Here is a 24,108-nt window from a genome sequence, read left to right as displayed (position 1 = left end):
CCTTTCACTTTGGTAGGAGGAGCCTTGTGGAGTCTGACCTTTATTTGGTGTTTAGACAATCTCTCCCAGCCTTTATGGTGAGGAGAGGAGGGGAGGGGAGGGGAGATGAGATGAAAGGACAGGACAGGAGGGGGCAGGACAGGACAAGAGAGGACAGGAGCGCAGAGGACAGGACAGCACAAGAGAGGACAGGAGAGGACTGGAACTGAACCGAGCCTCTGGTTCCCAGACCCTCCTAACTAACCCTGCCGCCGCCCCCCCCCCCCCCCCCCAGGCTGTCCTGACTAACCCTGTCCCCCATGTCCCCCCTCCAGGCCGGTCTGACTAAGCTTGTCCCCCATGTCCCTGCTCAGGCCGTCCTGACTAACCCTGCCCCCCCCCTCAGGCCGTTCTGACTAACCCTGCCCCCCCCTCAGGCCGTCCTGACTAACCCTGCCCCCCCCTCAGGCCGTCCTGACTAACCCTGTCCCCCCCAGGCCCTGCTGACAGCGGTGACCTCCCCCCACATCGAGGTCCATGAGGGGACGGTTCTGCTGACAGTCCGGACCTGCTACAACATCTACCTGGCCAGCAGGAACCTCATCAACCAGACCACGGCCAAGGCCACGCTCACGCAGATGCTCAACGTCATCTTCACACGCATGGAGACGCAGGCGGTCAGCAGCACTATTATTATTGTTATTGTTGTTTATTATTGTTATTATTATGCTTATTATTATGTTATGGACATGGACATGTTCTCACTCTCCCTCCACCTCTCTCTCATCCCTCCACCTCCCTCTCATCCCTGCATCCCTCCACTTCCCTCTCATCCCTCCACTTCCCTCTCATCCCTCCATCCCTCCACTTCCCTCTCATCCCTCCACTTCCCTGTCATCCCTCTCATCCCTCCATCCCTCCACTTCCCTCTCATCCCTCTCATCCCTCCATCCCTCCACTTCCCTCTCATCCCTCCACTTCCCTCTCATCCCTCCATCCCTCCACCTCCCTCTCATTCCTCCATCTCTCTGCTCCTCACTCCTCACCTCTCCACTTCCCCCTAATCCCTCCATCTCTCTCCACCTCTCTCTCATTCCTCCATCTTGACAGGCTCTGGAGGCCCAGGAGCAGGAGAAGGACAGACTCCGCCTCCCTGAGCAGAGCCCCTCCCCAATCCCCGGCCATGTCTCCTCCTCCCCCAGGTCAGACCACTCCCCCTCCCCCTCCCCCACCCCCGAGCGGAACGGGACCCCCTCCCCTGCGGCCAGCACCCCCGACCTTCACACCACTTCCCCCGCCCCGGACACAGACACACCCTCCCTCAACGGCCAACCAGAGGACAGCACGGCTGAGGGGGAGGCGGAGCCTACAGAACAAAAGAGAGAGGCTACGCCCTTGCCAGGTAATGTAAACGTTAAACACAGAGGTGGCTGGAACTCCTACAGGTACACACCACACACACACACACACACACACACACTCACACACACAGAGCTGGCTGGAAAATGGACTAGAGATCTTTAATTCACCAACTGCCAAAGAATTCCGGAACACTCACCACCTAGAGTGCCGAAATGCTACAAAACGAAGCATCATCATTTATGTACTTAACGTCGCCCATGGCACTCTAGAATGTGGACAGTTGGGGTGACGTTATTCACCCTCTTCCCTGTGTGGTGGAGATGTCTCTTCTTCACTACATTCTCTTCTTCACTCCTCCTCCGTCCACAGACGTGTTTGAGGAGGAAGTCCCAGAGACACCAGCGACTGCGAGCCAGCCTGCAGCGGGGGAGGAGGGGGGAGACGGAGAGGAGGCGGGGGGAGACGGAGAGGAGGCGGGGGGAGACAGAGGGGAGACGGGGGAGGCGGGGGAGGCCGCCGTCATCCCAACGGTGGCAGAGCAACCTCGGACTGAGGAGGGAGAAGAAGTGACCCCGGAGGCGGAAGTTCAGACCCAGGCCGCAGCAGGTCAGTGATTGGTTCTAAGTGTGATCATGTCTCAGAGCTGTACAGCCAATCAGAAGGGTCGTGGGTCATTCTCTAAAAACAGTAACCAGAGTAACCGTAGTAAAATAGAAGCTTGTTCTCATTCTCTGGCTAACACCTAAACCATGTCTATGTCTGCCCTCACCCTCCTCCTCTCCTCTCCTCTTCTCGCCTCTTCCACCCCCACCTCCCCTCTCCTCTCCTCTCCTCCCCCACCTCTCTTTTCCTCTCCTCTCCCCCGCCCCGCCCCGCACCTCTCCTTTCCTTTCCCACAGGAGGTGAACAGCCTACCCACCCCCAGCCTGACCCCCACCCCGAGGTGGCGCCCCCCAGAGGCAGGCCAGAGGGCCAGCAGATGAACGGCATTGTGGACGACCGCGCCTCCGTCTCCTCCACAGACATCCTGGTGGGTCTAGTCTGCTGTTAAACATGGATCAGCATGGAAATCCAATTCCTACATTCCTCCCACCAAAGACTGGAAATGTCCATTCTACTACTTATTCTCTCCCCCCCCCAGGATGCAGACATTCTCCAGGGACCCCACTCCACCTCCAGGTTCTCTCACGTCCTCCAGAAGGATGCCTTCCTCGTCTTCAGGTCCCTCTGCAAGCTCTCCATGAAGCCTCTGGCCGACGGACCACCCGACCCAAAGTTAGACATCCTCCGAGACACACACACACACACACACACACACACACACACACACACACACACACACACACACACACACACACACACCCACACACACACACACACAGTATAACCAGAACCGGTGAATTTTGGTTCTACATCCTGGTCTTAGCCCTGGTTAGTGTAACATACACTAGTGTAACAACAGTGTTTCCCTGGCTGGGAGAGAGAGAGAGAGAGAGAGGGAGGGAGACGGAGAGAGCGAGAGAGGCTCTGTTGTCCTCTTATGGCGCTTTTCCATTACAGGGCCAAAGCAGGCCAAAGCAGGCCAGCCCGCTTCGGCCTGCTTCTTTTCCCCTTTTCCATATGTCGTTCCGGGTCGGTTCGGCTCGCTTCTTTAGCTCCCCTTCGAGACCAGGGTCTAAATTTTAAGATCCGGATCTTTTTGCCAGGCTGCGTGTGACGTGTGACGCTGCACACCGTTGATTGGTCAATGGAAATCGTCATCCCATGTCCATAGATTTCTTCACTAACCGCCATCTTGAAATACCACATTCGCTCTTGGAAAATGTCACTACAGTTTCTGTAATAGCTTATTAATAAAGATTCGAAAAATTATGCTGACCATCGTATTATCTTAGTTTAATGTCATTTCAATGAATCATAGAACTTTTATTTACAACAAGCACAACACAAAAATCGCTATTATGCACCGTCTTTGCCCGTGAATAACACCGGCTGTGGAGGTGGTACAAACACAATACTCCTTTGCTAACTTCACCATCGGTCTACGGTCATTTTGAGCCCTTAACCACCGCGCTGACACCCCGAGAAGTTATTATTTTAACCGTAAACTCGATGAACCGGGAGTTCACCTGCTGCTGCTGCTGTGCCGTCCAGCCATTTTCGCCGTTCACTCATGAGTCAAATGCCGGTAGATTCGCGTCTTGTCGGCGTTTCCCTGGTTGCGAGATCTAAACTACTAGAACTGAAAGCGGCAGGTAACAGGCACGTAACATCCATATGCTGTATAAATAAATATATTTGACTACCAGCAAGACAGCGCTGCACTCGTATCTATCAGCCTGTCTGTATAATGATGTCGTTGAATGCCGATGCTGAGATACTGTGCTGATGAACCATTCGCTGACTGTCTTAATAAATCAAGTACAGAGATTCCAACCTGTGTTGAACATCCTATTTCCTTGTCAAATCGTGTATGCTGTGCAGTGTGCACCTAATCTATCATGAGATGACAACGCATTTAAGATCACAATCCTCAATAGATTGATTCCATCGTTTTACCGACAAGAAGATTCTACAATCTATCAGCCTTTCTGTAGAAATACATCGCTCCCTGTGTAACGATATATATATCTAACGTTACATGTTTTAAGGCTGATCTGTGCATGATGGTGCTGCATTTTGACATAATTCTTATCGCATTTCCCCCCGTTGTGCTGCCGTTCCGTAGTCCAGAGCTTCATCATCCCCCTTCACCCCTTTCCATCCCTGGCGTCATTTTATCAATGAACGTGGTATTATACATATTTACATATTACATATTTGTTGTTATTTATGGAAGTGTCCGGTTGCTGGAGGAACCAGGACGCCGGCTACACTGCACAGTTTAGCCCGAAATATATAGAGAGAGTGCAGCCCGTTGACAGAGAAACGTTTTAACAGGGAATTCGCTCCGCGCTGTGTCGACGGTGATAGGAGTGGAGGATCGACTCCATTCAAATGGTTTTGGATTCCGTCTTCTCCTCTATCCGGACACGTTTGAATTGTTATCCTAACCCCCGGTAAACCGAAGTTATTAACCCGCAAACGGCACCGTGTTTGTCCGTGAATAACACGGCACACAATGATACTACAGTTCATAAAGCAGACAAGTGAAGGCAGTGGTTTTAAGGGTTCAAAAAACATGACTTTATTATGTGTAGAACAACATATGTGTAGAACAAAATCCAATAGAAATGATTCAAACATGCAGACAATCAGGCAGTAGCCATCTCCTGAACATAACAATGATGCTACAGTGAGGTAAAATAGTAGCCATCTCCTTACGATAGCCCACATAAGTTTCTTTCTCTTTTCAGCATTCCTCTTTCGAGTATCCTTCCTTCTGTCTTCGCTCTTCTGTCTTCTCTCTTTTCTCTCCAAAAAAATCACGGTTAATAATATACCACATGCCGAGGGACAGGCATAGGATAGCTGCAAGTTCCTCCATGTTACTGTTGTTGTGTCTCGTGAAAATATACGTCACCACCATGGCGCGCTGTTATGACGCGTAACTCCGCCTACTATCGCCTACTCCTCCTACTAGTCCGGGTCGGTTGTGTATAATGGAAAACCAGAACTGATCAAAAGCGGGCTAAAGTGACCCGACCTGACCCGACCCGACCTGGGTTGGGCTGCTGATGGAAAAACGCCATTAGAGAACCAGCCAAGACTAAACTGCTTTGTCTCACCTTCTTTGTCTCTTCCTTCATTCCCCCCCCGCCCCCTTTCCCCTCCTCTCCCACCCCCACCCCCCAGGTCACACGAGCTGCGTTCCAAGGTGGTCTCCCTGCAGCTCCTCCTCTCTGTGCTCCAGGGGGCGGGGCCTGTGTTCCGCACGCACGAGATGTTTGTCAACGCCATCAAGCAGTACCTGTGTGTGGCGCTGAGTAAGAACGGCGTCTCCTCCGTCCCAGAGGTGTTCGAGCTCTCCCTCGCCATCTTCCTCACGCTCCTCTCACACTTCAAGGTCCACCTCAAGATGCAGATAGAGGTACGGATGAAGGGATGAAGGGATGGATAGATCTGGCAGACAGACAGGCAGGCACACAGACAAGCAGGCAGACAGGCAGGCAGACAGGCAGACAGGCAGACAGACAGACAGACAGGCAGGCAGGCAGGCAGACAGGCAGACAGACAGACAGGCAGGCAGGCAGGCAGGCAGACAGACAGGCAGGCAGGCAGGTAAAGTTTATTTATATAGCACCTATCACAGACCAACAGTCACAAAGTGCTTTACATAGGTTATAAAAACATAATTAAAGAGCATAAGTAATAGCAGTTTAAAAGAAAAACAAGAAACAAATAACAAGTATACAACAAATAATAACAAGACATAAAAAGACAGGCTTTTGGGGTTAGCCAATTTTTTGAGTGACTTTATCTGAACCTATAATAAGAACCTCGGTTTTATCTGCGTTTAGCTGAAGGAAGTTGTTTGCCATCCAATCCTTCACAGCAGCCAGACAGTCAAATAAAACAAACAACTTGTCGGTTTGATCTGGCTTAAAGGAAATGTACAATTAAATATCGTCTGCGTAACAGTGTTAAGAGACCTCTTTGAATTGTCTAATGATCATTCCTAGGGGAAGCATGTAAAGTGCAAACAAAATAGGTCCCAGAACAACAGAGGCAGGCAGAGAGAGATGTATGAATCAAGTTTATTTGTCCTCTTTGCTTTCTCATTTCATAACAAACAACAGATAAATAACAAGCACAAAGAGGTTAAACAAGGTGGTGTTTCACAATACAGTGTTCCATAGTCATCAACTATTATGACTACTTTCATCTCCTCACCTCATCTCTCTCTCTCTCTCAGGTGTTCTTCAGGGAGATCTTTCTGACCATTCTAGAGACGTCCTCCAGCACCTTTGAACACAAGTGGATGGTCATCCAGACCCTCACACGCATCTGTGCAGGTGCACGCACACACACTACACACACACACACACTACACACACATACACACATACACACACACACACACACACACACACTTCACCATACAAACATACACCTAATATGTATGTATTTGCAGATACAAACATGATCTGTAAACATTACCACCTTGTGTTTATGTGTGTGTGTGTGTGTGTGTGTGTGTGTGTGTGTGTGTGTGTGTTGCCCCCCCTCCAGATGCCCAGTGTGTGGTGGACATCTATGTGAACTATGACTGTGACCTGAATGCTGCCAACATCTTTGAGCGTCTGGTCAACGACCTGTCAAAGATCGCCATGGGCAGGAGCGGCCAGGAGCTGGGCATGACCCCTCTACAGGTACACACACACACACACACACACACACACACAGAGGGGCATGATGTCTATAGGTATATATACAATACACTCTGACTGTGATTTTTTCACCATAGATTCATTCAAGTCCTCTGGATAAGAGCGTCTGCCTAATGTGTGTGTTTGTGTGTGTGTGTGTGTGTGTGTGTGTGTGTTTGTCTTCCAGGAGTTGAGTCTGAGGAAGAAGGGCCTGGAGTGTCTGGTCTCCATCCTCAAGTGTATGGTGGAGTGGAGCAGGGATCTGTACGTCAACCCCAACCTACAGGCCAACCTAGGTGATTCACTCTTACTGAGCTGTTGCACCACACGTGAAATCAGCGTCCTTGAGATGCACATTAGCCAGGGGGAGGAGAACAGAAAAGAAGTTACTAGTGTTTTTTATCGAGGAGATCTTGGCAAAATAATTCAATGTAGAAAACAAACAGATCTCTCTCCCTCACTCCTCCAGCGCAGTGCTGTGTGATGTCTTTATTTACGTGTGTGTGTGTGTGTGTGTGTGTGTGTCTCCCAGGCCAGGAGCGTCTGTCGGATGGTGAGGGGGCGGAGCTGAAGCTGGAACATCTGTCGTCTCGTCGTGACAGCATCAGCTCACTGGACTCCACCGTGTCCTCCAGCGTCCAATCAGCTCAGCCAGACCACCCGGAGCAGTATGAGGTCATCAAACAGCAGAAGGAGATCATCGAACACGGCATCGAGCTGTGAGTCCCTGTCTGTCTGCCTGATCCCTGTGTCTCTGTCTGTCTGTGTCTCTGTCTGCCTGTCAGTGTCTCTCTGTATCTGTCTGTCTGTCTCTCTCTCTCTCTCTCTCTCTCTCTCTCTCTCTCTCTCTCTCTCTCTGTGTCTCTGTGTCTCTGTCTGTCCATCCATCTGTCTGTCCTGTCAGTCTCTCTCTGTATCTCTGTCTGTCTGTCCATCCGTCTGTCCTGCCAGTCTCTCTCTGTTTCTCTGTCTGTCCTGTCAGTCTGTGTCTCTGTCTGTGAATCTGTGAGTCTGTGTTAGTGTTTAGTAGTCTAGTGGTCTGTTAGCCTGTTTAGGCCTCAGTCTCCCAGACGGTCATGTCTCTCCTCTGTCTGTCAGGTTCAATAAGAAGCCCAAGCGAGGCGTTCAGTACCTGCAGGAGCAGGGCATGCTGGGTAAAACAGCTGAGGATATCGCCCAGTTCCTGCATCAGGAGGAGAGGCTGGACACGGTGAGAGAGCAACCAATCACGATATCACAACCTCCTAGCCTTAACCAATCACGACCTCCCGACCTGAACCAATCACAACCTCACAACCTCCTAGCCTCAACCAATTGCAACCTCCCATCTTGGAAATGAAGTGAAATGCAAACGTTTTCAGTGGGCATACTGTAATACCCCCCCCCCCCCCTCTGCAGACCCAGGTGGGGGAGTACCTTGGCGAGAACGTTCGCTTCAATAAGGAAGTGATGTACAGCTATGTGGACCAGCTGGACTTCTGTGGGCGGGACTTTGTGTCGGCTCTGCGGGCGTTCCTCGAGGGGTTCCGCCTCCCGGGAGAGGCCCAGAAGATCGACAGGCTGATGGAGAAGTTTGCTGCTCGGTACCTGGAGTGTAACCAGGGGTGAGAGAAACACACACACACACACGTGTGTACACACACACACACACACACACACACACACACAGAGACACACACAGATACACACACAGATACACACACACACACACACACACACACACTATACCAGCTCTATAAACATCATTATATCATTAATAATGCTCTATAACCATGTTATAACATTATACCTGCTTTCATTCTTTATTCTCCAGTGATGAATGTCTGATGTTAAAGCCAGTAAACTCAGTTATGCATACAGAAGTGGCTCCTATAGACAGAATGTCTGGTTGTCTGATGTTCAGTTGGTTTTGTTCCCCTCTGACCTCTCCCTGACCTCCTGACCTCTCCCTGACTCCTGCAGTCAGACCCTGTTTGCCAGCGCTGACACGGCCTACGTCTTGGCATACTCCATCATCATGCTCACTACAGACCTACACAGTCCTCAGGTGAGAACTACACACACACACACACACACACACACTCACACACACACACACACACACACACACACTCCTCTGTCTTTGTACTCACTCCCCTCCACTGGTCCAGGTGAAGAACAAGATGACTAAGGAGCAGTACATCAAGATGAACCGGGGCATCAATGACAGTAAGGACCTGCCAGAGGAGTACCTCTCCTCCATCTACAACGAGATCGCCGGCAAGAAGATACGCATGAAGGACAGCAAGGAGCACTCCATCACCCCCAAGACCAACAAGCAGAGTGAGTACAATGAGCAGGCCAACACACGGACACGGGATAGTCCTCTCAGCGACATTATACTACTTGTGTTATTATACCATTGAGACGACTTGCATTGCAGTGAGTGCATACATTTTCAGTATATATGGTCCCAGCAGGAATCGAACCCACAACCTAAGCGTTGTTAGTTCCATTCTCTGAGCCACAGAGGAAGGATAACTAACAACCTAGAACACGTAACTACCACATGAGAAATCTAGATATGCAACACGACATTGACTTGACACAATAACATGTAGGGATGGGAATTGATAAGTTTGTATTGATACCGATGCCATTATCGATTCTACTTAGTTGTCCGATTCTTTATCCATTATCGATTACTGATAAATTTTATGTGTGGGAAAAAAGTAGGCCTATACAGGTTTTCAGCGTCAACACAGCTGTTTTATTATCTCTTGAGTCTCTGAACACAGTGTTGAATATCTGCCTAATAACATTTCAACATGTTAAAATGAATTACAATGCTCCTTTTCTTAAAAAGATTTGGAACTTGGAAAACAAATCTAAAACTGACTGATAAAATAAGAAATTCTTCTTTAGAAAAATTGACATGTATGCCTAGTAACATTTGAATAAATTACAATACTCATTTTCAAAAGGGAATGAGCTTGAACCAAATATAATTAATAATTTAACTGGCACATCAAATAAAATAAAATCTTTTAGATGGTGTGGCTAAAACAAGATCATGTGAAGACTGATGTCTGTCCCATTTAGAAAAGAGGCTACAGTGCAACCAGCAGTGTCATTATGCCATACGTACTGATAATATTAAACTGCATTTTACTTATTAAAATATATTTTCAGTTGTCTATTTAATTGGAAGAGTAACTTCATAATATAATTACCAAATTACCATATAATAAACCAACGGAACATTTACATACAACTTCAAGTGAGATACTATAGAACTTACTGCAAGATATGAATAACATATATGTAACAGCAGCTGGTGAAACCGGGAACAAGTCGCCAACCAATCAAAATGTATTTAGCACGTGTAGACTTCTACGCTATGTCTGTGGTACCTGTTAAGGTGGTGAGAAGCAAGAGACCGAGAAAGCTGAAGCGTGGTGATGATGTGTGGCTGTGGGCGGGGTCTCTCTGCAGATGTAGCCACTGAGAAGCAGCGGCGGCTGCTGTACAACGTGGAGATGGAGCAGATGGCCAAGACGGCCAAGGCTCTGATGGAGGCGGTCAGCCACGCCCAGGCGCCGTTCTTCAGCGCTACGCACCTGGAGCACGTCAGACCCATGTTCAAGGTAACACACACACACACACACACACACACACCTAGTACACACACATCTAGAGCACGTCAGACCCATGTTCAAGGTAACACACACGCACACGCACACACACACACACTGTGATTCACTTGCTTCGTCAAATGTAGCGATTGTAAGTCGCTTTGGAATAAGACGAAACAAAACAAAAAAACAAAACAAAAAACGCACACACACCTGATACACACACCTAGACCCATGTTTAAGGTCACTCTCTTAGACTTGTGTGTGTCTAACAGTGTATTGTGTGTTATCTCTAGCTGGCGTGGACCCCCCTGCTGGCAGCGTTCAGTGTGGGGCTGCAGGACTGTGATGACCAGGAGGTGGCAGCACTGTGTCTGGAGGGCATCCGCTGTGCCATCAGGATCGCCTGCATCTTCTCCATGCAGGTTAGTCTGTCTGCCTGTCTGCCTGTCTGCCTGTCTGCCTGTCTGCCTGTCTGCCTGTCTGTCTGTCTGTCTGTCTGTCTGCCTGTCTGCCTATCTATCTGTCTGCCTGCCTGCCTGCCGACCTAATACCAGAGCCATATCTCTCTGTACGCCTGTCTGAACCCTGTTAAGGGAGCTTGACTAACCTGTTATTGAGCAGCATATGATCTGGACGATCTCCCCTCATCTTCAGACATCCTGTTCAAATTCCCCTGCTCCATTGTTAGGTTTCTGTGTCATCTTCTATTCTCTTCCTCCCCCCTCCCTCCAGTTGGAGCGTGATGCGTACGTCCAGGCCCTGGCCAGGTTCACCCTGCTGACGGCCAGCTCCAGCATCACAGAGATGAAGCAGAAGAACATCGACACCATAAAGACCCTCATCACCGTCGCCCACACTGACGGGAACTACCTGGGCAACTCCTGGCACGAGGTAGGGGACCGCGGCTCCTTAAGGAATTCTACCAACACGTGTAGCTTCCCTCTGTTCACCCTCGTCTGTAGGACTGGCTTCTACCACCGCCACACCCACACACACACACACACACACACACACTAATCATGTCCTATTATGACTTAATTATCTACCTTATTATTAATTTGTCATTGTCTTTTTTCTATCTCCTCTCCTCTCCCCACCTCTCTCCCCTCCTCTCCCCTTTTCCTCTCTCTTCCTCCTCTCATCTCCTCCCCTTCTCCTCTCCTCTCACCTCCCCTCTCTCCTCCCCTCTCCTGTAGATCTTGCGGTGTATCAGTCAGTTGGAGTTAGCCCAGCTGATTGGGACAGGTGTGAAGACGCGCTACATCTCTGGGGTGGTCCGAGACCGCGAGGCGGGCATCAAGGGCTTCCCTACAGGAGGAGAGGAGTTCATGCCTCTCGGCCTGGGTAGGACACATACACACACACACACACACACACACACACACACACAGGGGTTTTCCTGGCTCAAAATAAGGCTTAGGTGGCGTAAGCCTGTAGAACTACAGCAGAGGCTTTATCACCTGAGGCCACTCAGACTTTATGGGGTGAGAAAGCAGATCATGAGAATTTTCTATCAGTCCATTGTTGAAAGTGTAATCAGATATGGAATAATTGTGTGGTTTGGCAACTTAACTGTACAACAAAAAAACAGACTAGTCAGCATTCACAAAACAGCTATGAAAATTGTAGGTGAAAGAGACTATGTGATCCTAAATAAACTATATGAAAAAGCTGTCCTGGACAAGGCTAACAAGATAATCGCAGACCCCCAACATCCGCTCTCCACAGAATACGAAGTTCTCCCCCTAGGTAGAAGGCTTCGCATGCCAAGATGTAATTATAAGCTCTTAAAACTATCATTTGTCCCATTCTCCATTAAACTAATCAATTCGCTCAAGCAGAAACGATGATTAGGACATGATCACCAGCACCTGCACTTTATCTTAGACACCACTTGAAGGGCCATGTGCAATATTCGAAAACACCACTTGAAGAGTTGTGTGCAATATATATTTATACCAAATGATGCCATGTCCAGGTGGAAACTGCTGCCAATGTCACTCAATGTTTGTTGCTGTCCTGTTGTTTACTTTGTCTACTGTATGTTGTATGTATCGTCTCTGTTGCACTTGAAGCATGAAAGTACCATGCCCAAGACAAATTTCCCCTCGGGGACAATAAAGTATAATCAATCAATCAATCAATCAATCAAGAACCCGGGGCTTGTTCTTATAATCGTCGTGTTGACATTATTTAGGCCCAATCCCGATTCCCTTTTCTACCCCTATGGCTCGTTTTCGAGTGTGACTCGATTTCGAGCCAAGGCCTTCGAACAGAGCCACAAGCCGTCTGGGTTGAAATCCACCCCTATGAAATGGGACAACCCTTCAAGACTGATACGTCATCAGTAGTATCGTAGAAAAGCATTGACGCTCGCGACTCATTCACAACTACACTTTGCTATCAATCGATCAAACAAGTCATCAAATAAAAAAGAACAATGCTTCATTATCAGACCATGACAGAATAACGGCGCTCTAACCTGTATGAAACCTGTGCTCCTACCCTGCCAGTCTGCACTGATTTAGGACAACAGTGCAACAACTTCGCGGCTGAACTTTTATTTACATTTACGGCGTCATATACCATCAATGGGAAACATGGAAAACTGCATGACTTACAGATTACATTTTATGACGTTCCGAAATCCGAAGTGACAGGAACGCTGGAGAAACAGCCGCTGTCCACTGCATTAATTAACTACATGTCCTTGATGAGTCTCCCACTCACTGCCCTCCATCAAAAATGGCACATCCATCGATAATATTACATAATAACAACTGCTCAGATTAGATTGCGAGTTGTTTTGGTATAATAAGTGCCGCAATACAGATAGCGTCATATACCACCAGGGGGGGGATTCGCGCCTATCATGCACATATCAGCCTGTGGATAGATAACTTTAGATAGATAACTTTACATTAAATATGTCTACCCTCATCCGCTGTCAACAAACACCACAATTTATTTCTAAATAAACATGATTGTACATCTTTGAAATGTTAAACACGCACCGATGTATTTCTATGGGGAAGGCTGTGCTTGACGATTCCATTGAACTGACGCCGGGGCAGAGGAACAGGGTGACTGTCACCCTGTGACAAACGCGCAGATATGAGTGCTCCGGTGTCCTGCTTTGGTAGTCTAATGGAAGTGATCAGGTAGGCTACTGCTAAACCCGAGCGCGATGGACTGTGGAACTTTCTATGTTAAGCATAGGCACACACATAGGCGCTTCGGCTTAACAGCTTTTCACAACAATTGTTTTGTTATGCTTGTTGTAAAGAAAAGGTCTATGCATTGAAATGACATTAAACTAAGATAATAAGATGGTTATCATAATTTTTCAAATCTTTATTAATAAGTAATTACAGAGAAAGTAAAATGACATTTCCGCATTGAATAGAGCGACATAACATTTCTGTAGATGATTCGCAATGCATCCTGGAATCAAGGGGTAGCTACCCCTACGGCTTCAAAGCTAGTCTGGTCCTGGAATCGCTCGAAACGAAGTCATAGTTAGCCCTCGAAATGAAGCCATGGCTCGATGAAATATGAATTGGGACACCCCTACCCCTAAACGTGAACGCGCAAAACGAAGCCATAGGGGTGAAAACGAAGCCGTAGGGGTGAATTGGGATTGGCCCTAAGATGTATACAAAATTAAATACGTGAAAAATATGAAAGATTGGAACATTATTGGAATGTAGGGATTGGAATTGTAAACAACTAAAATGTGTGTTCCAAAAATGTGTGTTCCATGTGTGTGCTGTTTCAGGAACACTGGTTGGCGGTCCTGACAGGAGGCAGATGGCTCACATCCAGGAGTCCGTAGGAGAGACCAGCTCCCAGAGTGTGGTGGTGGCCGTGGACAGGTAAGACCCAGGATCAAGTCCCTCATATCTACCAGCACACGCAGTCTGATGGCTAACTGACATCTGTTGTTTATAGGATCTTCACTGGTTCTACCCGGTTAGATGGAAATGCAGTTGGTAAGTACATTTGTGCGTCTGTCTGTGTGTGTGTGTGTCTGTCTGTCTGTCTGTGTGTGTGTGTGTGTGTGTAACACCTCTCTCCTGTGTAGTGGACTTTGTGCGGTGGCTGTGTGCGGTGTCCATGGATGAGCTGGCGTCGGCCCACCAGCCCAGGATGTTCAGCCTGCAGAAGATCGTAGAGATTTCCTACTACAACATGAACCGCATCCGCCTGCAGTGGTCCCGCATCTGGCATGTCATAGGGGACCACTTCAACAAGGTGTGTGTGTGTGTGTGTGTGTGTGTGTTCATAGGAGACCACTTCAACTAGGTCAGGTGTGTGTGTGTGTGTGTGCGCGCGCGCTTGTGTGTGTGAGTGTGTGTGTGTGTAGGTCATGGGAGACTAAGCGTTACCCCCCTCCCCAGGTGGGCTGCAACCCTAACGAGGACGTAGCCATCTTTGCGGTGGACTCTCTGAGGCAGCTGTCTATGAAGTTCCTGGAGAAAGGAGAGCTGGCCAACTTCCGCTTCCAGAAAGACTTCCTCCGCCCCTTCGAACACATCGTCAAGAAGAACAGGTAGAGATGGAGATGGAGGGGGAGGGAGAGATATATATAACATGACTAGAATTTACGTAGTGACATAACTCACATCGAAATGTAATTAGGGATGTCCCGATCCCATTTTTTCACTACCGATACCGATACCTGGGCTTCAGGTATCTGCGATACCGATACCAATCCGATATTTGTATTGTTTTACTCCTGAATAATAACAAATACTTCTCCAGTATATAGTCCACAACAACAGTTGGCTATTAAAGACTGCCAGCCTTTATTCAAGCAACAAAAACAGTACTCTGCAGTACTCAGTGACCAACTGGTTAAAACAATTTAGACAGCAGCATTCAGCATTGTAGAAAAAAAGAGTTACTGTCTGATTTCTAGTTTTAGTGCCTTCAGGTTTTTATTCTATTTATCTTCTCTAACAAATGGCAAATCAATTATAGGACCCTTTTTAAAAGTGTAGCCTAGTGACGCTGCTGGTGAGACCAGAAATCGAAGGGGTGTCAACAATATCTGGTTTTCTTTTTTTTCAACTCAAGTTTTAAGTCCAGTCCATATAATAAAAAACTGTTATAATCTGTGGATTGGATTAACTATTCTCGTTTTTCGGAGGCTACCAGTAAGTGATAATGACTTGTAAACATACTCTCGTTTTAGGACGTGTTCAAAAGCAAGGACTGTGTGTTCATCTAGTTATGTGTAGTTATGTTTTTAGCATGTCCATGTTCTCTCAGTATGTTGTGATGTTATAAAAACGCAGTTAGACGTTTGTAGCGATGTACCGCTGTTAGCCGCTAGCAGCGTTTGTTGTTGTGGTTTGGTCAGAGTCACTTTTCTCCTGTCGCATTCCCATTCGGTGCACCAACATTCAAATACTCGTGTCACCTTGAATTGGTTTCCGATTTCAATGTATGACGCATCATTTGAAAGCTTACCATCCATCTGTAGTTTCAGACTATGTAAATAACCGAAAAATTACTAATGCAAATGGTTTATGATTTCACCAGCTAGCATCATGACATTGTCAGACTCATTACAAACAGGTAGCAACTAGCCAACTCTACTGTTGTTATCACGTGAGTGACACGCCAGATCGGCCACGCAGATCGAAGCCTATTTTTTTTCTGGTGCGATCTGCGATCCAGCATTCAGGACCAATATCGCAGCGATATCCGATATCGATATCGGATCGGGACATCCCTAAATGTAATGTACACATCTCGAAATACAATAAGGATTTATTGATTTAATTTTGGCACAAATATTAAAAGTTCCTTGCATTTTCATAATATCCATAATATTACCTCCATCTCTCAATATTGTCAAAATGAAGATCAAATGTCCATATGTTTAAATATGTTGAAAAAGACAAAGTTTACATGGGGTGTCCTATCTTTATCACATGACTGTACATACACATGGCAGGTATTCTAGGGGTTAGAGAGGCCGGCCAGCAATCGGTAGGTTGCTGGTTCAATCCCCACCCCAGATGTGAGCTGGTGACTGGAGGGTTGCTGGCATCATATCTAAGGTGCCGTTGTGCTGTCGTTGTGCCCTCTAGCAAGGCACTTAACCCCTAACGGCTCCATGGGCGCTGAAGATGGCCGACCCTGTGCCCAGAGCTCTGTTCTCCCTCTCTCCGTCTGCAAGAACTACATTTCGTTTTTTTTAGTCTCAGTACTTGCAGTTCAATGACAATAAAGTTAATCTTAATCTTAATACACACACCCTCCCTCTACCCCCTGCCCCCCTTCCCCCAGGTCTCCCACCATCAGGGACATGGTGATCCGGTGTGTGGCCCAGATGGTCAACTCCCAGGCAGGGAACATCCGCTCCGGCTGGAAGAACATCTTCTCTGTGTTCCACCAGGCCGCCTCGGACCACGACGAGACCATCGTAGAGCTGGCTTTCCAGACCACAGGACACATAATCAGTAAGTACCACACACACACACACACACACACACACACACACACAAACACATAAACAGACACAGATGACATTTTGTGCTCAGCTGCCATTTTGGCTCCAAATGAAAAGAGAGGACAAAAGGTTCCAGGAATATAGTTTGAGACCGAGGCTTGACCTCCACTTTTGGTTCAAATACTATGACCAAACCCAAATGAGAACTGATATACCCACTCCCTCTCTCCCTCCCCCCTCAGTGAACACGTTTCAGCAGCACTTTGCGGCGGCCATCGACTCATTCCAGGATGCAGTGAAGTGTCTGTCAGAGTTTGTGTGTAACGCAGCCTTTCCTGACACCAGCATGGAGGCCATCCGCCTCATACGCCACTGCGCCAAATACGTCTCCGACCGCCCGCAGGTAACACCACTTTCGTACTCTGTCCTCTTCACAGGGACAATAAAGTTATATTCTATACACCAGTGACCCTCACACTCCTGGTCCTAGAGAGCTGCAGGTTTTTGCTCCAGCTCAGCCCTGACATCTGATTCAACCAATCAAGGTTTTGGAGATCAGTTGATTAGTTTAGCCTGTAAGACCCAAGTATAGAAAATAAATTAGCTTTATTTTTTTTCTTCACCTTTCAGATGTTGTTGTTGGAGGCCTCTGATGCAGAAAGTATTTTCAAAATGTTTACGTTTCAGTAACAAAAAGAAAAAGGGTTTATGAATTATGATCGTTCATTTTTTAATTATGAACTCAAATCCCTTCCTGAATTGACAGAATTGAAATTGAATAATCCCATTTCATTATGACGCAATCATGTTAACAGAATTGTATTTGGTGTGCGTGAGAGGGAGGTAAATGCCCATCAACTAAGAGAGTTTGTGATTTTTTTGCAGAAAAACTAAATTTTTGGGATAGCTAAATGTGATGTTGTAATATGGACACCGGGGGCCTTATATCAGGGGTGATAGTACTAGGCTGGGACAAAAACCTGCACCTACTGTGGCTCTCCAGGACTAGGATGAGGTTTACAGCTCTTACTGACTTCAGATGGACAATAGTTTTATTCTATTCTGTCCCTTCTTTGAATAGATAATAAAGTTTTATTCTGTCCCCCCCCCAGGCTCTGCGGGAGTACACAAGCGATGACATGAACGTTGCCCCAGGCGATCGGGTGTGGGTTCGAGGCTGGTTCCCCATCCTATTTGAACTGTCCTGCATCATCAACCGCTGCAAGCTGGATGTCCGGACCAGGTACACGCACGCACGCACGCACACATTACCTTCTCTGAGACCTCAACACATTGGCTCCGGCTAACGCTGGTTCAAACCTAGTTGATCAAAGGTGTGTGTGTGTGTGTGTGTGTGTGTGTGTGTGTATGTGGCTATCCCAGAGGTCTGACGGTGATGTTTGAGATCATGAAGAGCTACGGTCACACGTTTGAGAAGCACTGGTGGCACGATCTGTTCAGGATCATCTTCAGGATCTTTGACAACATGAAGCTGCCAGAGCAACAGACGGAGGTGAGAGATCTAATCTATCTATCTATACATTTAATCCATCTATCTTTCTATCACTCTCTCTATCCATCTATCTATCTATCTATCTATCTATCTATCTATCTATCTATCTATCTATCTATCTAGCAACAGACAGGTGAGAGATCTATCTGTCGATCCATCCATCTATCCTTTTCTATCTATCTCTCTCTGTTTATCTGTCCCGTAGAAGACGGAGTGGATGACCACCACCTGTAACCACGCCCTCTACGCTATCTGTGACGTGTTCACGCAGTTCTACGAGCCACTGAGTGAGGTCCTGCTGGCCGACATCTTTACTCAGTTGCAGTGGTGCGTCAGACAAGGTGGGTCTGGAAGCAACCCCTGCTGCCTAGCTCCTACACACTACACACTACTCCCTAGCCCCTAGCCCCTACACACTACTCCCTAGCCCCTACACACTACTCCCTAGACCCTACACACTACTCCCTAGACCCTAGACCCTACACACTACTCCCTAGCCCCTACACACTACTCCCTAGACCCTAGACCCTACACACTACTCCCTAGCTCCTACACACTACACACTATTCCCTAGCCCCTAGCCCCTACACACTACTCCCTAGCCCCTACACACTACTCCCTAGCCCCTACACAATACTCCCTAGACCCTAGACCCTACACACTACTCCCTAGACCCTAGACTCTACACACTACTCCCCAGCACCTAGCCCCTACACACTACTCCCTAGCACCTAGTCCCTACACACTACTCCCCAGCACCTAGACCCTACATGCTGCTCCCTAGACCCTAGCCCCTACCCACTATTCCCTAGCCCCTACACCCTACACACATCGCTTTTGTCCCTACTCCCTAAGCCCTAGCACATATCCCTTACCAACGGCCTAGCACCTAGCCCCTGCTCCCTAGCCCTAGACACTACACCCTACACATTACTCGCTAGCATCTACCACCCACACATTACACCCTACACACTGCCCCCGAGCTCCTAAAGCCTTGCCCCTAGAATACCAGAAACCCAGTGATACCAATTCTCTGTACTCCCCCCAGACAATGAGCAGCTGGCACGGTCCGGTACCAACTGTCTGGAGAACCTTGTGATTCTGAACGGAGACAAGTTCAGTCCCGACGTCTGGAACGTCACATGCTCCTGTATGTTGGAGATCTTCCAGACCACCAGCCCACACGCGTGAGTCAACCAACTGTATGTTACTGTGGTGTTCCACACACGAGTCACACTACGTAGACATTTTAAGTATAGAGGTGCATACTGTTCTACTGTTCTACTCAACAGATTTCTATGTGAAGGTTCTGTAACGGTCATTATGGTCAACTACTAGCTGTCCATCACTATGGGTACTAACGGCTGTCCATCACTATGGTTGATGGCTGTCCATCACTATGTTAATGTGGCTTATTGAATACAAACCCTCGCCTCCTCTCCACAGCTTGTTGACATGGCGACCAGCTGGGCAGGAAGAAGAGTCTGTAGATGGGAAACACACGGTGAGAAACACAAACAACAACAAAAACAACAACAACATTCAAACAATGACGTAATCAAACATGGACGTGGACAGACAAACCGACTCCAGGCGAATCTGAGGAGCCTTGTTGTTCTCTCATCCACACCTGCGTCCAGGGAGGCTGCTGGAGGTGGAAATCGGAGGACGGAGGCTCAGTGTAATGCATGGAATGGAATGAGGAATGGTATCAAGCACCCGTCCTCCGATTTCTACCTCACAGGCCCCTCTCTAACACAGAGGAGCAGAGTGCCCAGGTCCGAACCCTTCCTCAGGACAACGCTTTGGGTCACGGGAAGTGACCTCACGTGTCCTCACAGTGTATCTGTCTGTCTCTCCAGGATGTGGACTGTGACAGCCAATCACAGAGCAGCTATGACCGGGCGCTGTCAGAGAGGCAGAGTCAGATGTCTACCGCCAGCGACGACACCTGGAAGGGAAGAGCCAACACCAGTAAGAACAGGCGGACACACACACACACACACTCTTTCACTCACTCTCTTTCTCTCTGTACTCATCTCCTTCTCCCCTCCACTCTCCCCCCCCCCCCCCCCCCCCTCTCTCAGAAGTGTCAGACCAGAAGTTATTTGCAGGCTTGTTGATAAAGTGTGTGGTTCAGCTGGAACTGATCCAGACTATAGACAACATTGTCTTCTACCCGGCAACCAGCAAGAAGGAGGACGCAGAGAACATGGCTGCTGCACAGGTCTGTTACAACACTGAGTGTGAGTGTGAGTGTGAGTGTGAGTGTGAGTGTGAGTGTGTGAGAGAGGCTTCTAGTCAGTCCAGCATCATGCTATGCTAAGTGTCAGTAGCTAGTAGAGTGCTGTGTCATTCTAGTCAACAGTCTTTAGTCTGGTGGATGGAATGGATGGGCAGCGTCTTTGTTGTACTCAAGTTGTTTCAAGGTTTAGATTTAAATATAGCTTTATTAACAACCAACCACCTCTGTCTGCCTGTCTGTCTGTCCCCCCCAGAGGGACACCCTACTGGAGGGTGAGGAGGGGGGAGGCCCGGGTCCGGGGGGAGAGCAGGGCATGTACCACCGCCTCTCCTCCCAGCACCTCTTTAAGCTGCTGGACTGTCTTCTGGAGTCCCACACCTTCGCCAGGGACTTCAACTCCAACAACGAGCAGCGGACTGCGCTCTGGAGGGCAGGTTTGTCCAACGACAAAACACACACACACACACACACACACACATACTGTCTGTCAGTAGCTGGCTGTCTGTCTGTCAGGTTGGTTCAACTACAGGTGGGGGACCCTAGTCCTCCTGAAGTCCACCACCATCTCCTTTGTCTTGCTGATATTGATTAGCAGGTGGCTCTGCTCACACCACCAGCAAGCTCATCCGCAAGTAGTAAGGGCTGTATGGTGTTAAATGCACTGGGGAAGTCAAAGAACATGACCCTTACAGTGCCGCCAGCCTTATCTACTGGTCCGGTAGCTGAGCAGAGCTGGGGGAGCGGGGGGGCAGAAGGAGAAGGAGGACAGAGTGGAGAGAACTGAGGGAAGTGGAGCTGAGGGACTGAGGGAGTGGAGCTGTGGGAAGGGAGTGAAGGGAGACAATGAGCCCCCCCGAGTCAAACTTATTGAAGAACTGGTTCAACTCGTTGGCCTTGTCCAGATCTCCAGCCACTTGCGGGTTATTAGCCTGCCTGTAGCTGGTAATCTTCCTCACGCTTCTCCACACCTCGCTTGTATTGTCGCACTGCAGGCTGTCCTCCATCTTCCGCGTGTCGTTGTCCCTGCTCTTCTACAAGCAGGGTTGCTTTTGTCTTAAAGTATTTAGCATATTCTCCTCTTCTGTCTGTCTGTCTGTCTGTCTGTGTTGACGTGTGTGTGTGTGTGTGTCCGTGTGTGTTCTCCCCAGGGTTCAAGGGGAAGTCGAAGCCCAACCTGTTGAAGCAGGAGACCAGCAGTCTGGCAGCCAGCCTGAGGATCCTGTTCATGATGTACACCGACCCCCAGCTACAAGACTCCTGGACAGACATACAGACACGCCTGCTACTGTGAGTGTGTGTGGTTATAGTGTATGCGTCTGTGTGTGTGTGTGAGTGTGTTGGTGCTGTGTGGTTCTAATGTGTGTATGTGTGTGGTAGTAGTAATGTAATGTGTGTTGTGTGTGGTGTCCCCAGGGTGTGCAGTGAGGCTCTGTCCTACTTTATCAGCCTGACGTCAGAGAGCCACAGAGAAGCCTGGACCAGCCTGCTGCTGCTGCTGCTCACTAGGACCCTGAGACTGCCCGACGACAAGGTGTACACACACACACACACACACACACACACACACACACACACACACACACACACACACACATATTTACACACACGGATACAGGCCTGTGAGGTCCAGTCAGAGGAACTGATAGATTCCTTCTCAACAAGCATTAGAGGAGAATGTCTGAGGGGAGGAACCCATAAGGATTCCTCCCCTACTTGCTTCCTACTCAGAACTCATTGGAGGAAAAGATATTATCTATTACCCATGCTATCTCTTCCCCCCGTGTAACGTGCTATCTCTTCCCCCCTGTGTAACATGCTGTCTATTCCCCCCTGTGTAACATACTGTCTATTCCCCCCTATGTAACATGCCATCTCTTCCACCCTGTGTAACATGCTATCCCCTCCCCCCGTGTAACATGCTATCCCCTCCCACCGTGTAACATGCTATCTCTTCCCCCCAGTTCAAGCCCCATGCGTCCTGCTACTACCCCCACCTGTGTGAGATGATGCAGTTCGACCTGATCCCTGAGCTCCGCGCCGTCCTGCGATGCTTCTTCCTGCGCATCGGCTCCGTCTTCCACATCGCCGCTCCCGAGGGCGGGCAGGCCCGGTCCCTGGCACCATAGGAGGGGGATGGGTGGGATCATGGAGCGGGGGAGGCTGGGAGGATGCAGGGGGGAGGCTGGGGGGAGACACACAGGGGAACAGGGACAGACTTACATGTGAACATGCTTTAAAGTCCTCTGTTACTGTTCACTTCAAAGGAAAGGCTTGGTGTGTTGCTGGCACTGTGACCCCATCCCTTCCCCCCAATCACCCCCCCTTGACCTCCCTAGGCCCCTCTAGGCCCCCCTCCCAGACAGCCCTCCCCCCCAGGGAGAACAGCACTGTGATTGGACAAACCTCTCTACTGACTGTTTCTCAACAACTCTCTGGCGCTCATGAAGAATGGACAACGAAAATGGAACGGAAAGAACTACAACAAGAATAATTTATTGATCCTGTTATATACCTGATTTTGTTTGTTTGTTTGTTTGTTGATTTGTTCTGTTTGTTGATTTGTTTGTCTTTCTGTTTTTAAGACTGAACAAACGTAACGTGCATATCCAGATGTGGCAGCAGCACAGCCACAGTTATGAAGCGTAGCTCTCTAGGAAACCTGTGCCTACTAGCCGACCAGGGGAGGCTGGCGGAGGTCGAAATCGGAGGACCGGCCTCGTTGTAATACGTGGAACGGAATGAGGAATAGTATCAAACGTGTTTCCTCATGCCGTTCCATGCATTACGATGAGCCAGACCTCAGTTTTCTACCTCCACCAGCCTCCCCTGTAGCAGATCATCAGACCCCTACAGTAACAGTCTCGTCAGCGTCCCCTCCCTTCAATGTGATTGGCTTGGTGAGCCGACTTAAACCTATTAGGACTCTGTTCACACCCTCTCTTTAAGTTCATGTTATCGGTGTTTGGCTTTTGGCCTCTTGTCCGACGTGAGGGAGCTCGACAAAACTGCATCCATGGCAATGTCACCCCATGACGACCAACGACCCTATCATGTTGATCACGATGGCCTGTAATAAGATTCTTTATTTTTACTTGTATTTATTTTTCTGTTCTGTTGTTTAGATTCCTTTTTTTTATACTTCTTTTATTGCAATCTTACTTAGTTTACATCAGGGGTTTGTTGTAAGACTGTACTGCACTACCCCCCCCCCCCCCCCCCCAAACTAAGCTTCGGAATGTTCCAAAGTTGTAGAACAGAATGGTAAAGAACTGTGTTCGAAAATCAATGTGCTGTCCCATAGACACCTCCACATCTACTTGACTGGCTGTGTGTGTCTCATATACCAAGGAGTCTCCTTTCCCCATGGAACGGTTGTATTTTTCTATGCTCTTCTGTTGTACCCCTGCAGTATGGTGGGAGAGGGCAGGGTGGGGATGGGGGAGGCAGGGGAGGAGGGGGAGGCAGGGGGGGAGGAGGAGGAGGAGGAGGAGGGTGGCGGCGGCGACGATGACAGGGCAAGAAAGTGAGAAGAAAGAGTGTTAATCAACTGTCCTGCCCTCTGAATGAAACACCAGTCAGTGTTGGCTCCACACTCCACTGTGGGAATGCAAAACCGGCCA

General features: G+C 48.5%; 2 protein-coding genes across 2 annotated transcripts in view; both read left to right on the top strand.

Moving 5' to 3' along the window:
- The window catches only part of LOC308160278 (brefeldin A-inhibited guanine nucleotide-exchange protein 2-like), a gene marked incomplete at its 3' end in the record, with an annotated part of 7,059 nt that extends 4,812 nt beyond the window's left edge, over positions 1 to 2,247 (top strand). The window contains exons 5-7 of the mRNA XM_080534196.1: positions 477 to 656; positions 1,090 to 1,424; positions 2,241 to 2,247. Of these exons, the coding sequence (XP_080390322.1) occupies positions 477 to 656; positions 1,090 to 1,424; positions 2,241 to 2,247 (522 nt within the window). The remainder of the gene's footprint in view (positions 1 to 476; positions 657 to 1,089; positions 1,425 to 2,240) is intronic.
- On the top strand, positions 1,897 to 22,614 carry arfgef2 (ADP-ribosylation factor guanine nucleotide-exchange factor 2 (brefeldin A-inhibited); the record flags this gene model as incomplete). The annotated part of the gene is made up of 33 exons (XM_080534051.1): positions 1,897 to 1,947; positions 2,241 to 2,371; positions 2,483 to 2,616; positions 5,137 to 5,371; positions 6,197 to 6,296; positions 6,514 to 6,653; positions 6,838 to 6,946; positions 7,183 to 7,369; positions 7,749 to 7,860; positions 8,049 to 8,254; positions 8,613 to 8,697; positions 8,801 to 8,972; positions 10,125 to 10,276; positions 10,561 to 10,689; positions 11,000 to 11,158; positions 11,464 to 11,611; positions 14,046 to 14,142; positions 14,219 to 14,259; positions 14,352 to 14,521; positions 14,668 to 14,819; positions 16,568 to 16,740; positions 16,973 to 17,133; positions 17,843 to 17,973; positions 18,114 to 18,243; positions 18,449 to 18,584; positions 19,292 to 19,430; positions 19,690 to 19,747; positions 20,106 to 20,217; positions 20,331 to 20,470; positions 20,742 to 20,922; positions 21,637 to 21,775; positions 21,902 to 22,019; positions 22,450 to 22,614. Exons 2-33 carry the CDS (start codon positions 2,321 to 2,323, stop codon positions 22,612 to 22,614), a joined length of 4,362 nt encoding a protein of 1,453 aa, XP_080390177.1. The 5' UTR covers positions 1,897 to 1,947; positions 2,241 to 2,320.
- Between the last annotated feature and the right edge of the window lie 1,494 nt (positions 22,615 to 24,108).

Source organism: Nansenia antarctica (assembly GCF_963989245.1).
Source record: "Nansenia antarctica genome assembly, chromosome: 6".
Lineage (NCBI taxonomy): Eukaryota > Metazoa > Chordata > Actinopteri > Argentiniformes > Microstomatidae > Nansenia > Nansenia antarctica.
This window is presented reverse-complemented; position numbering and strand designations above follow the sequence as displayed.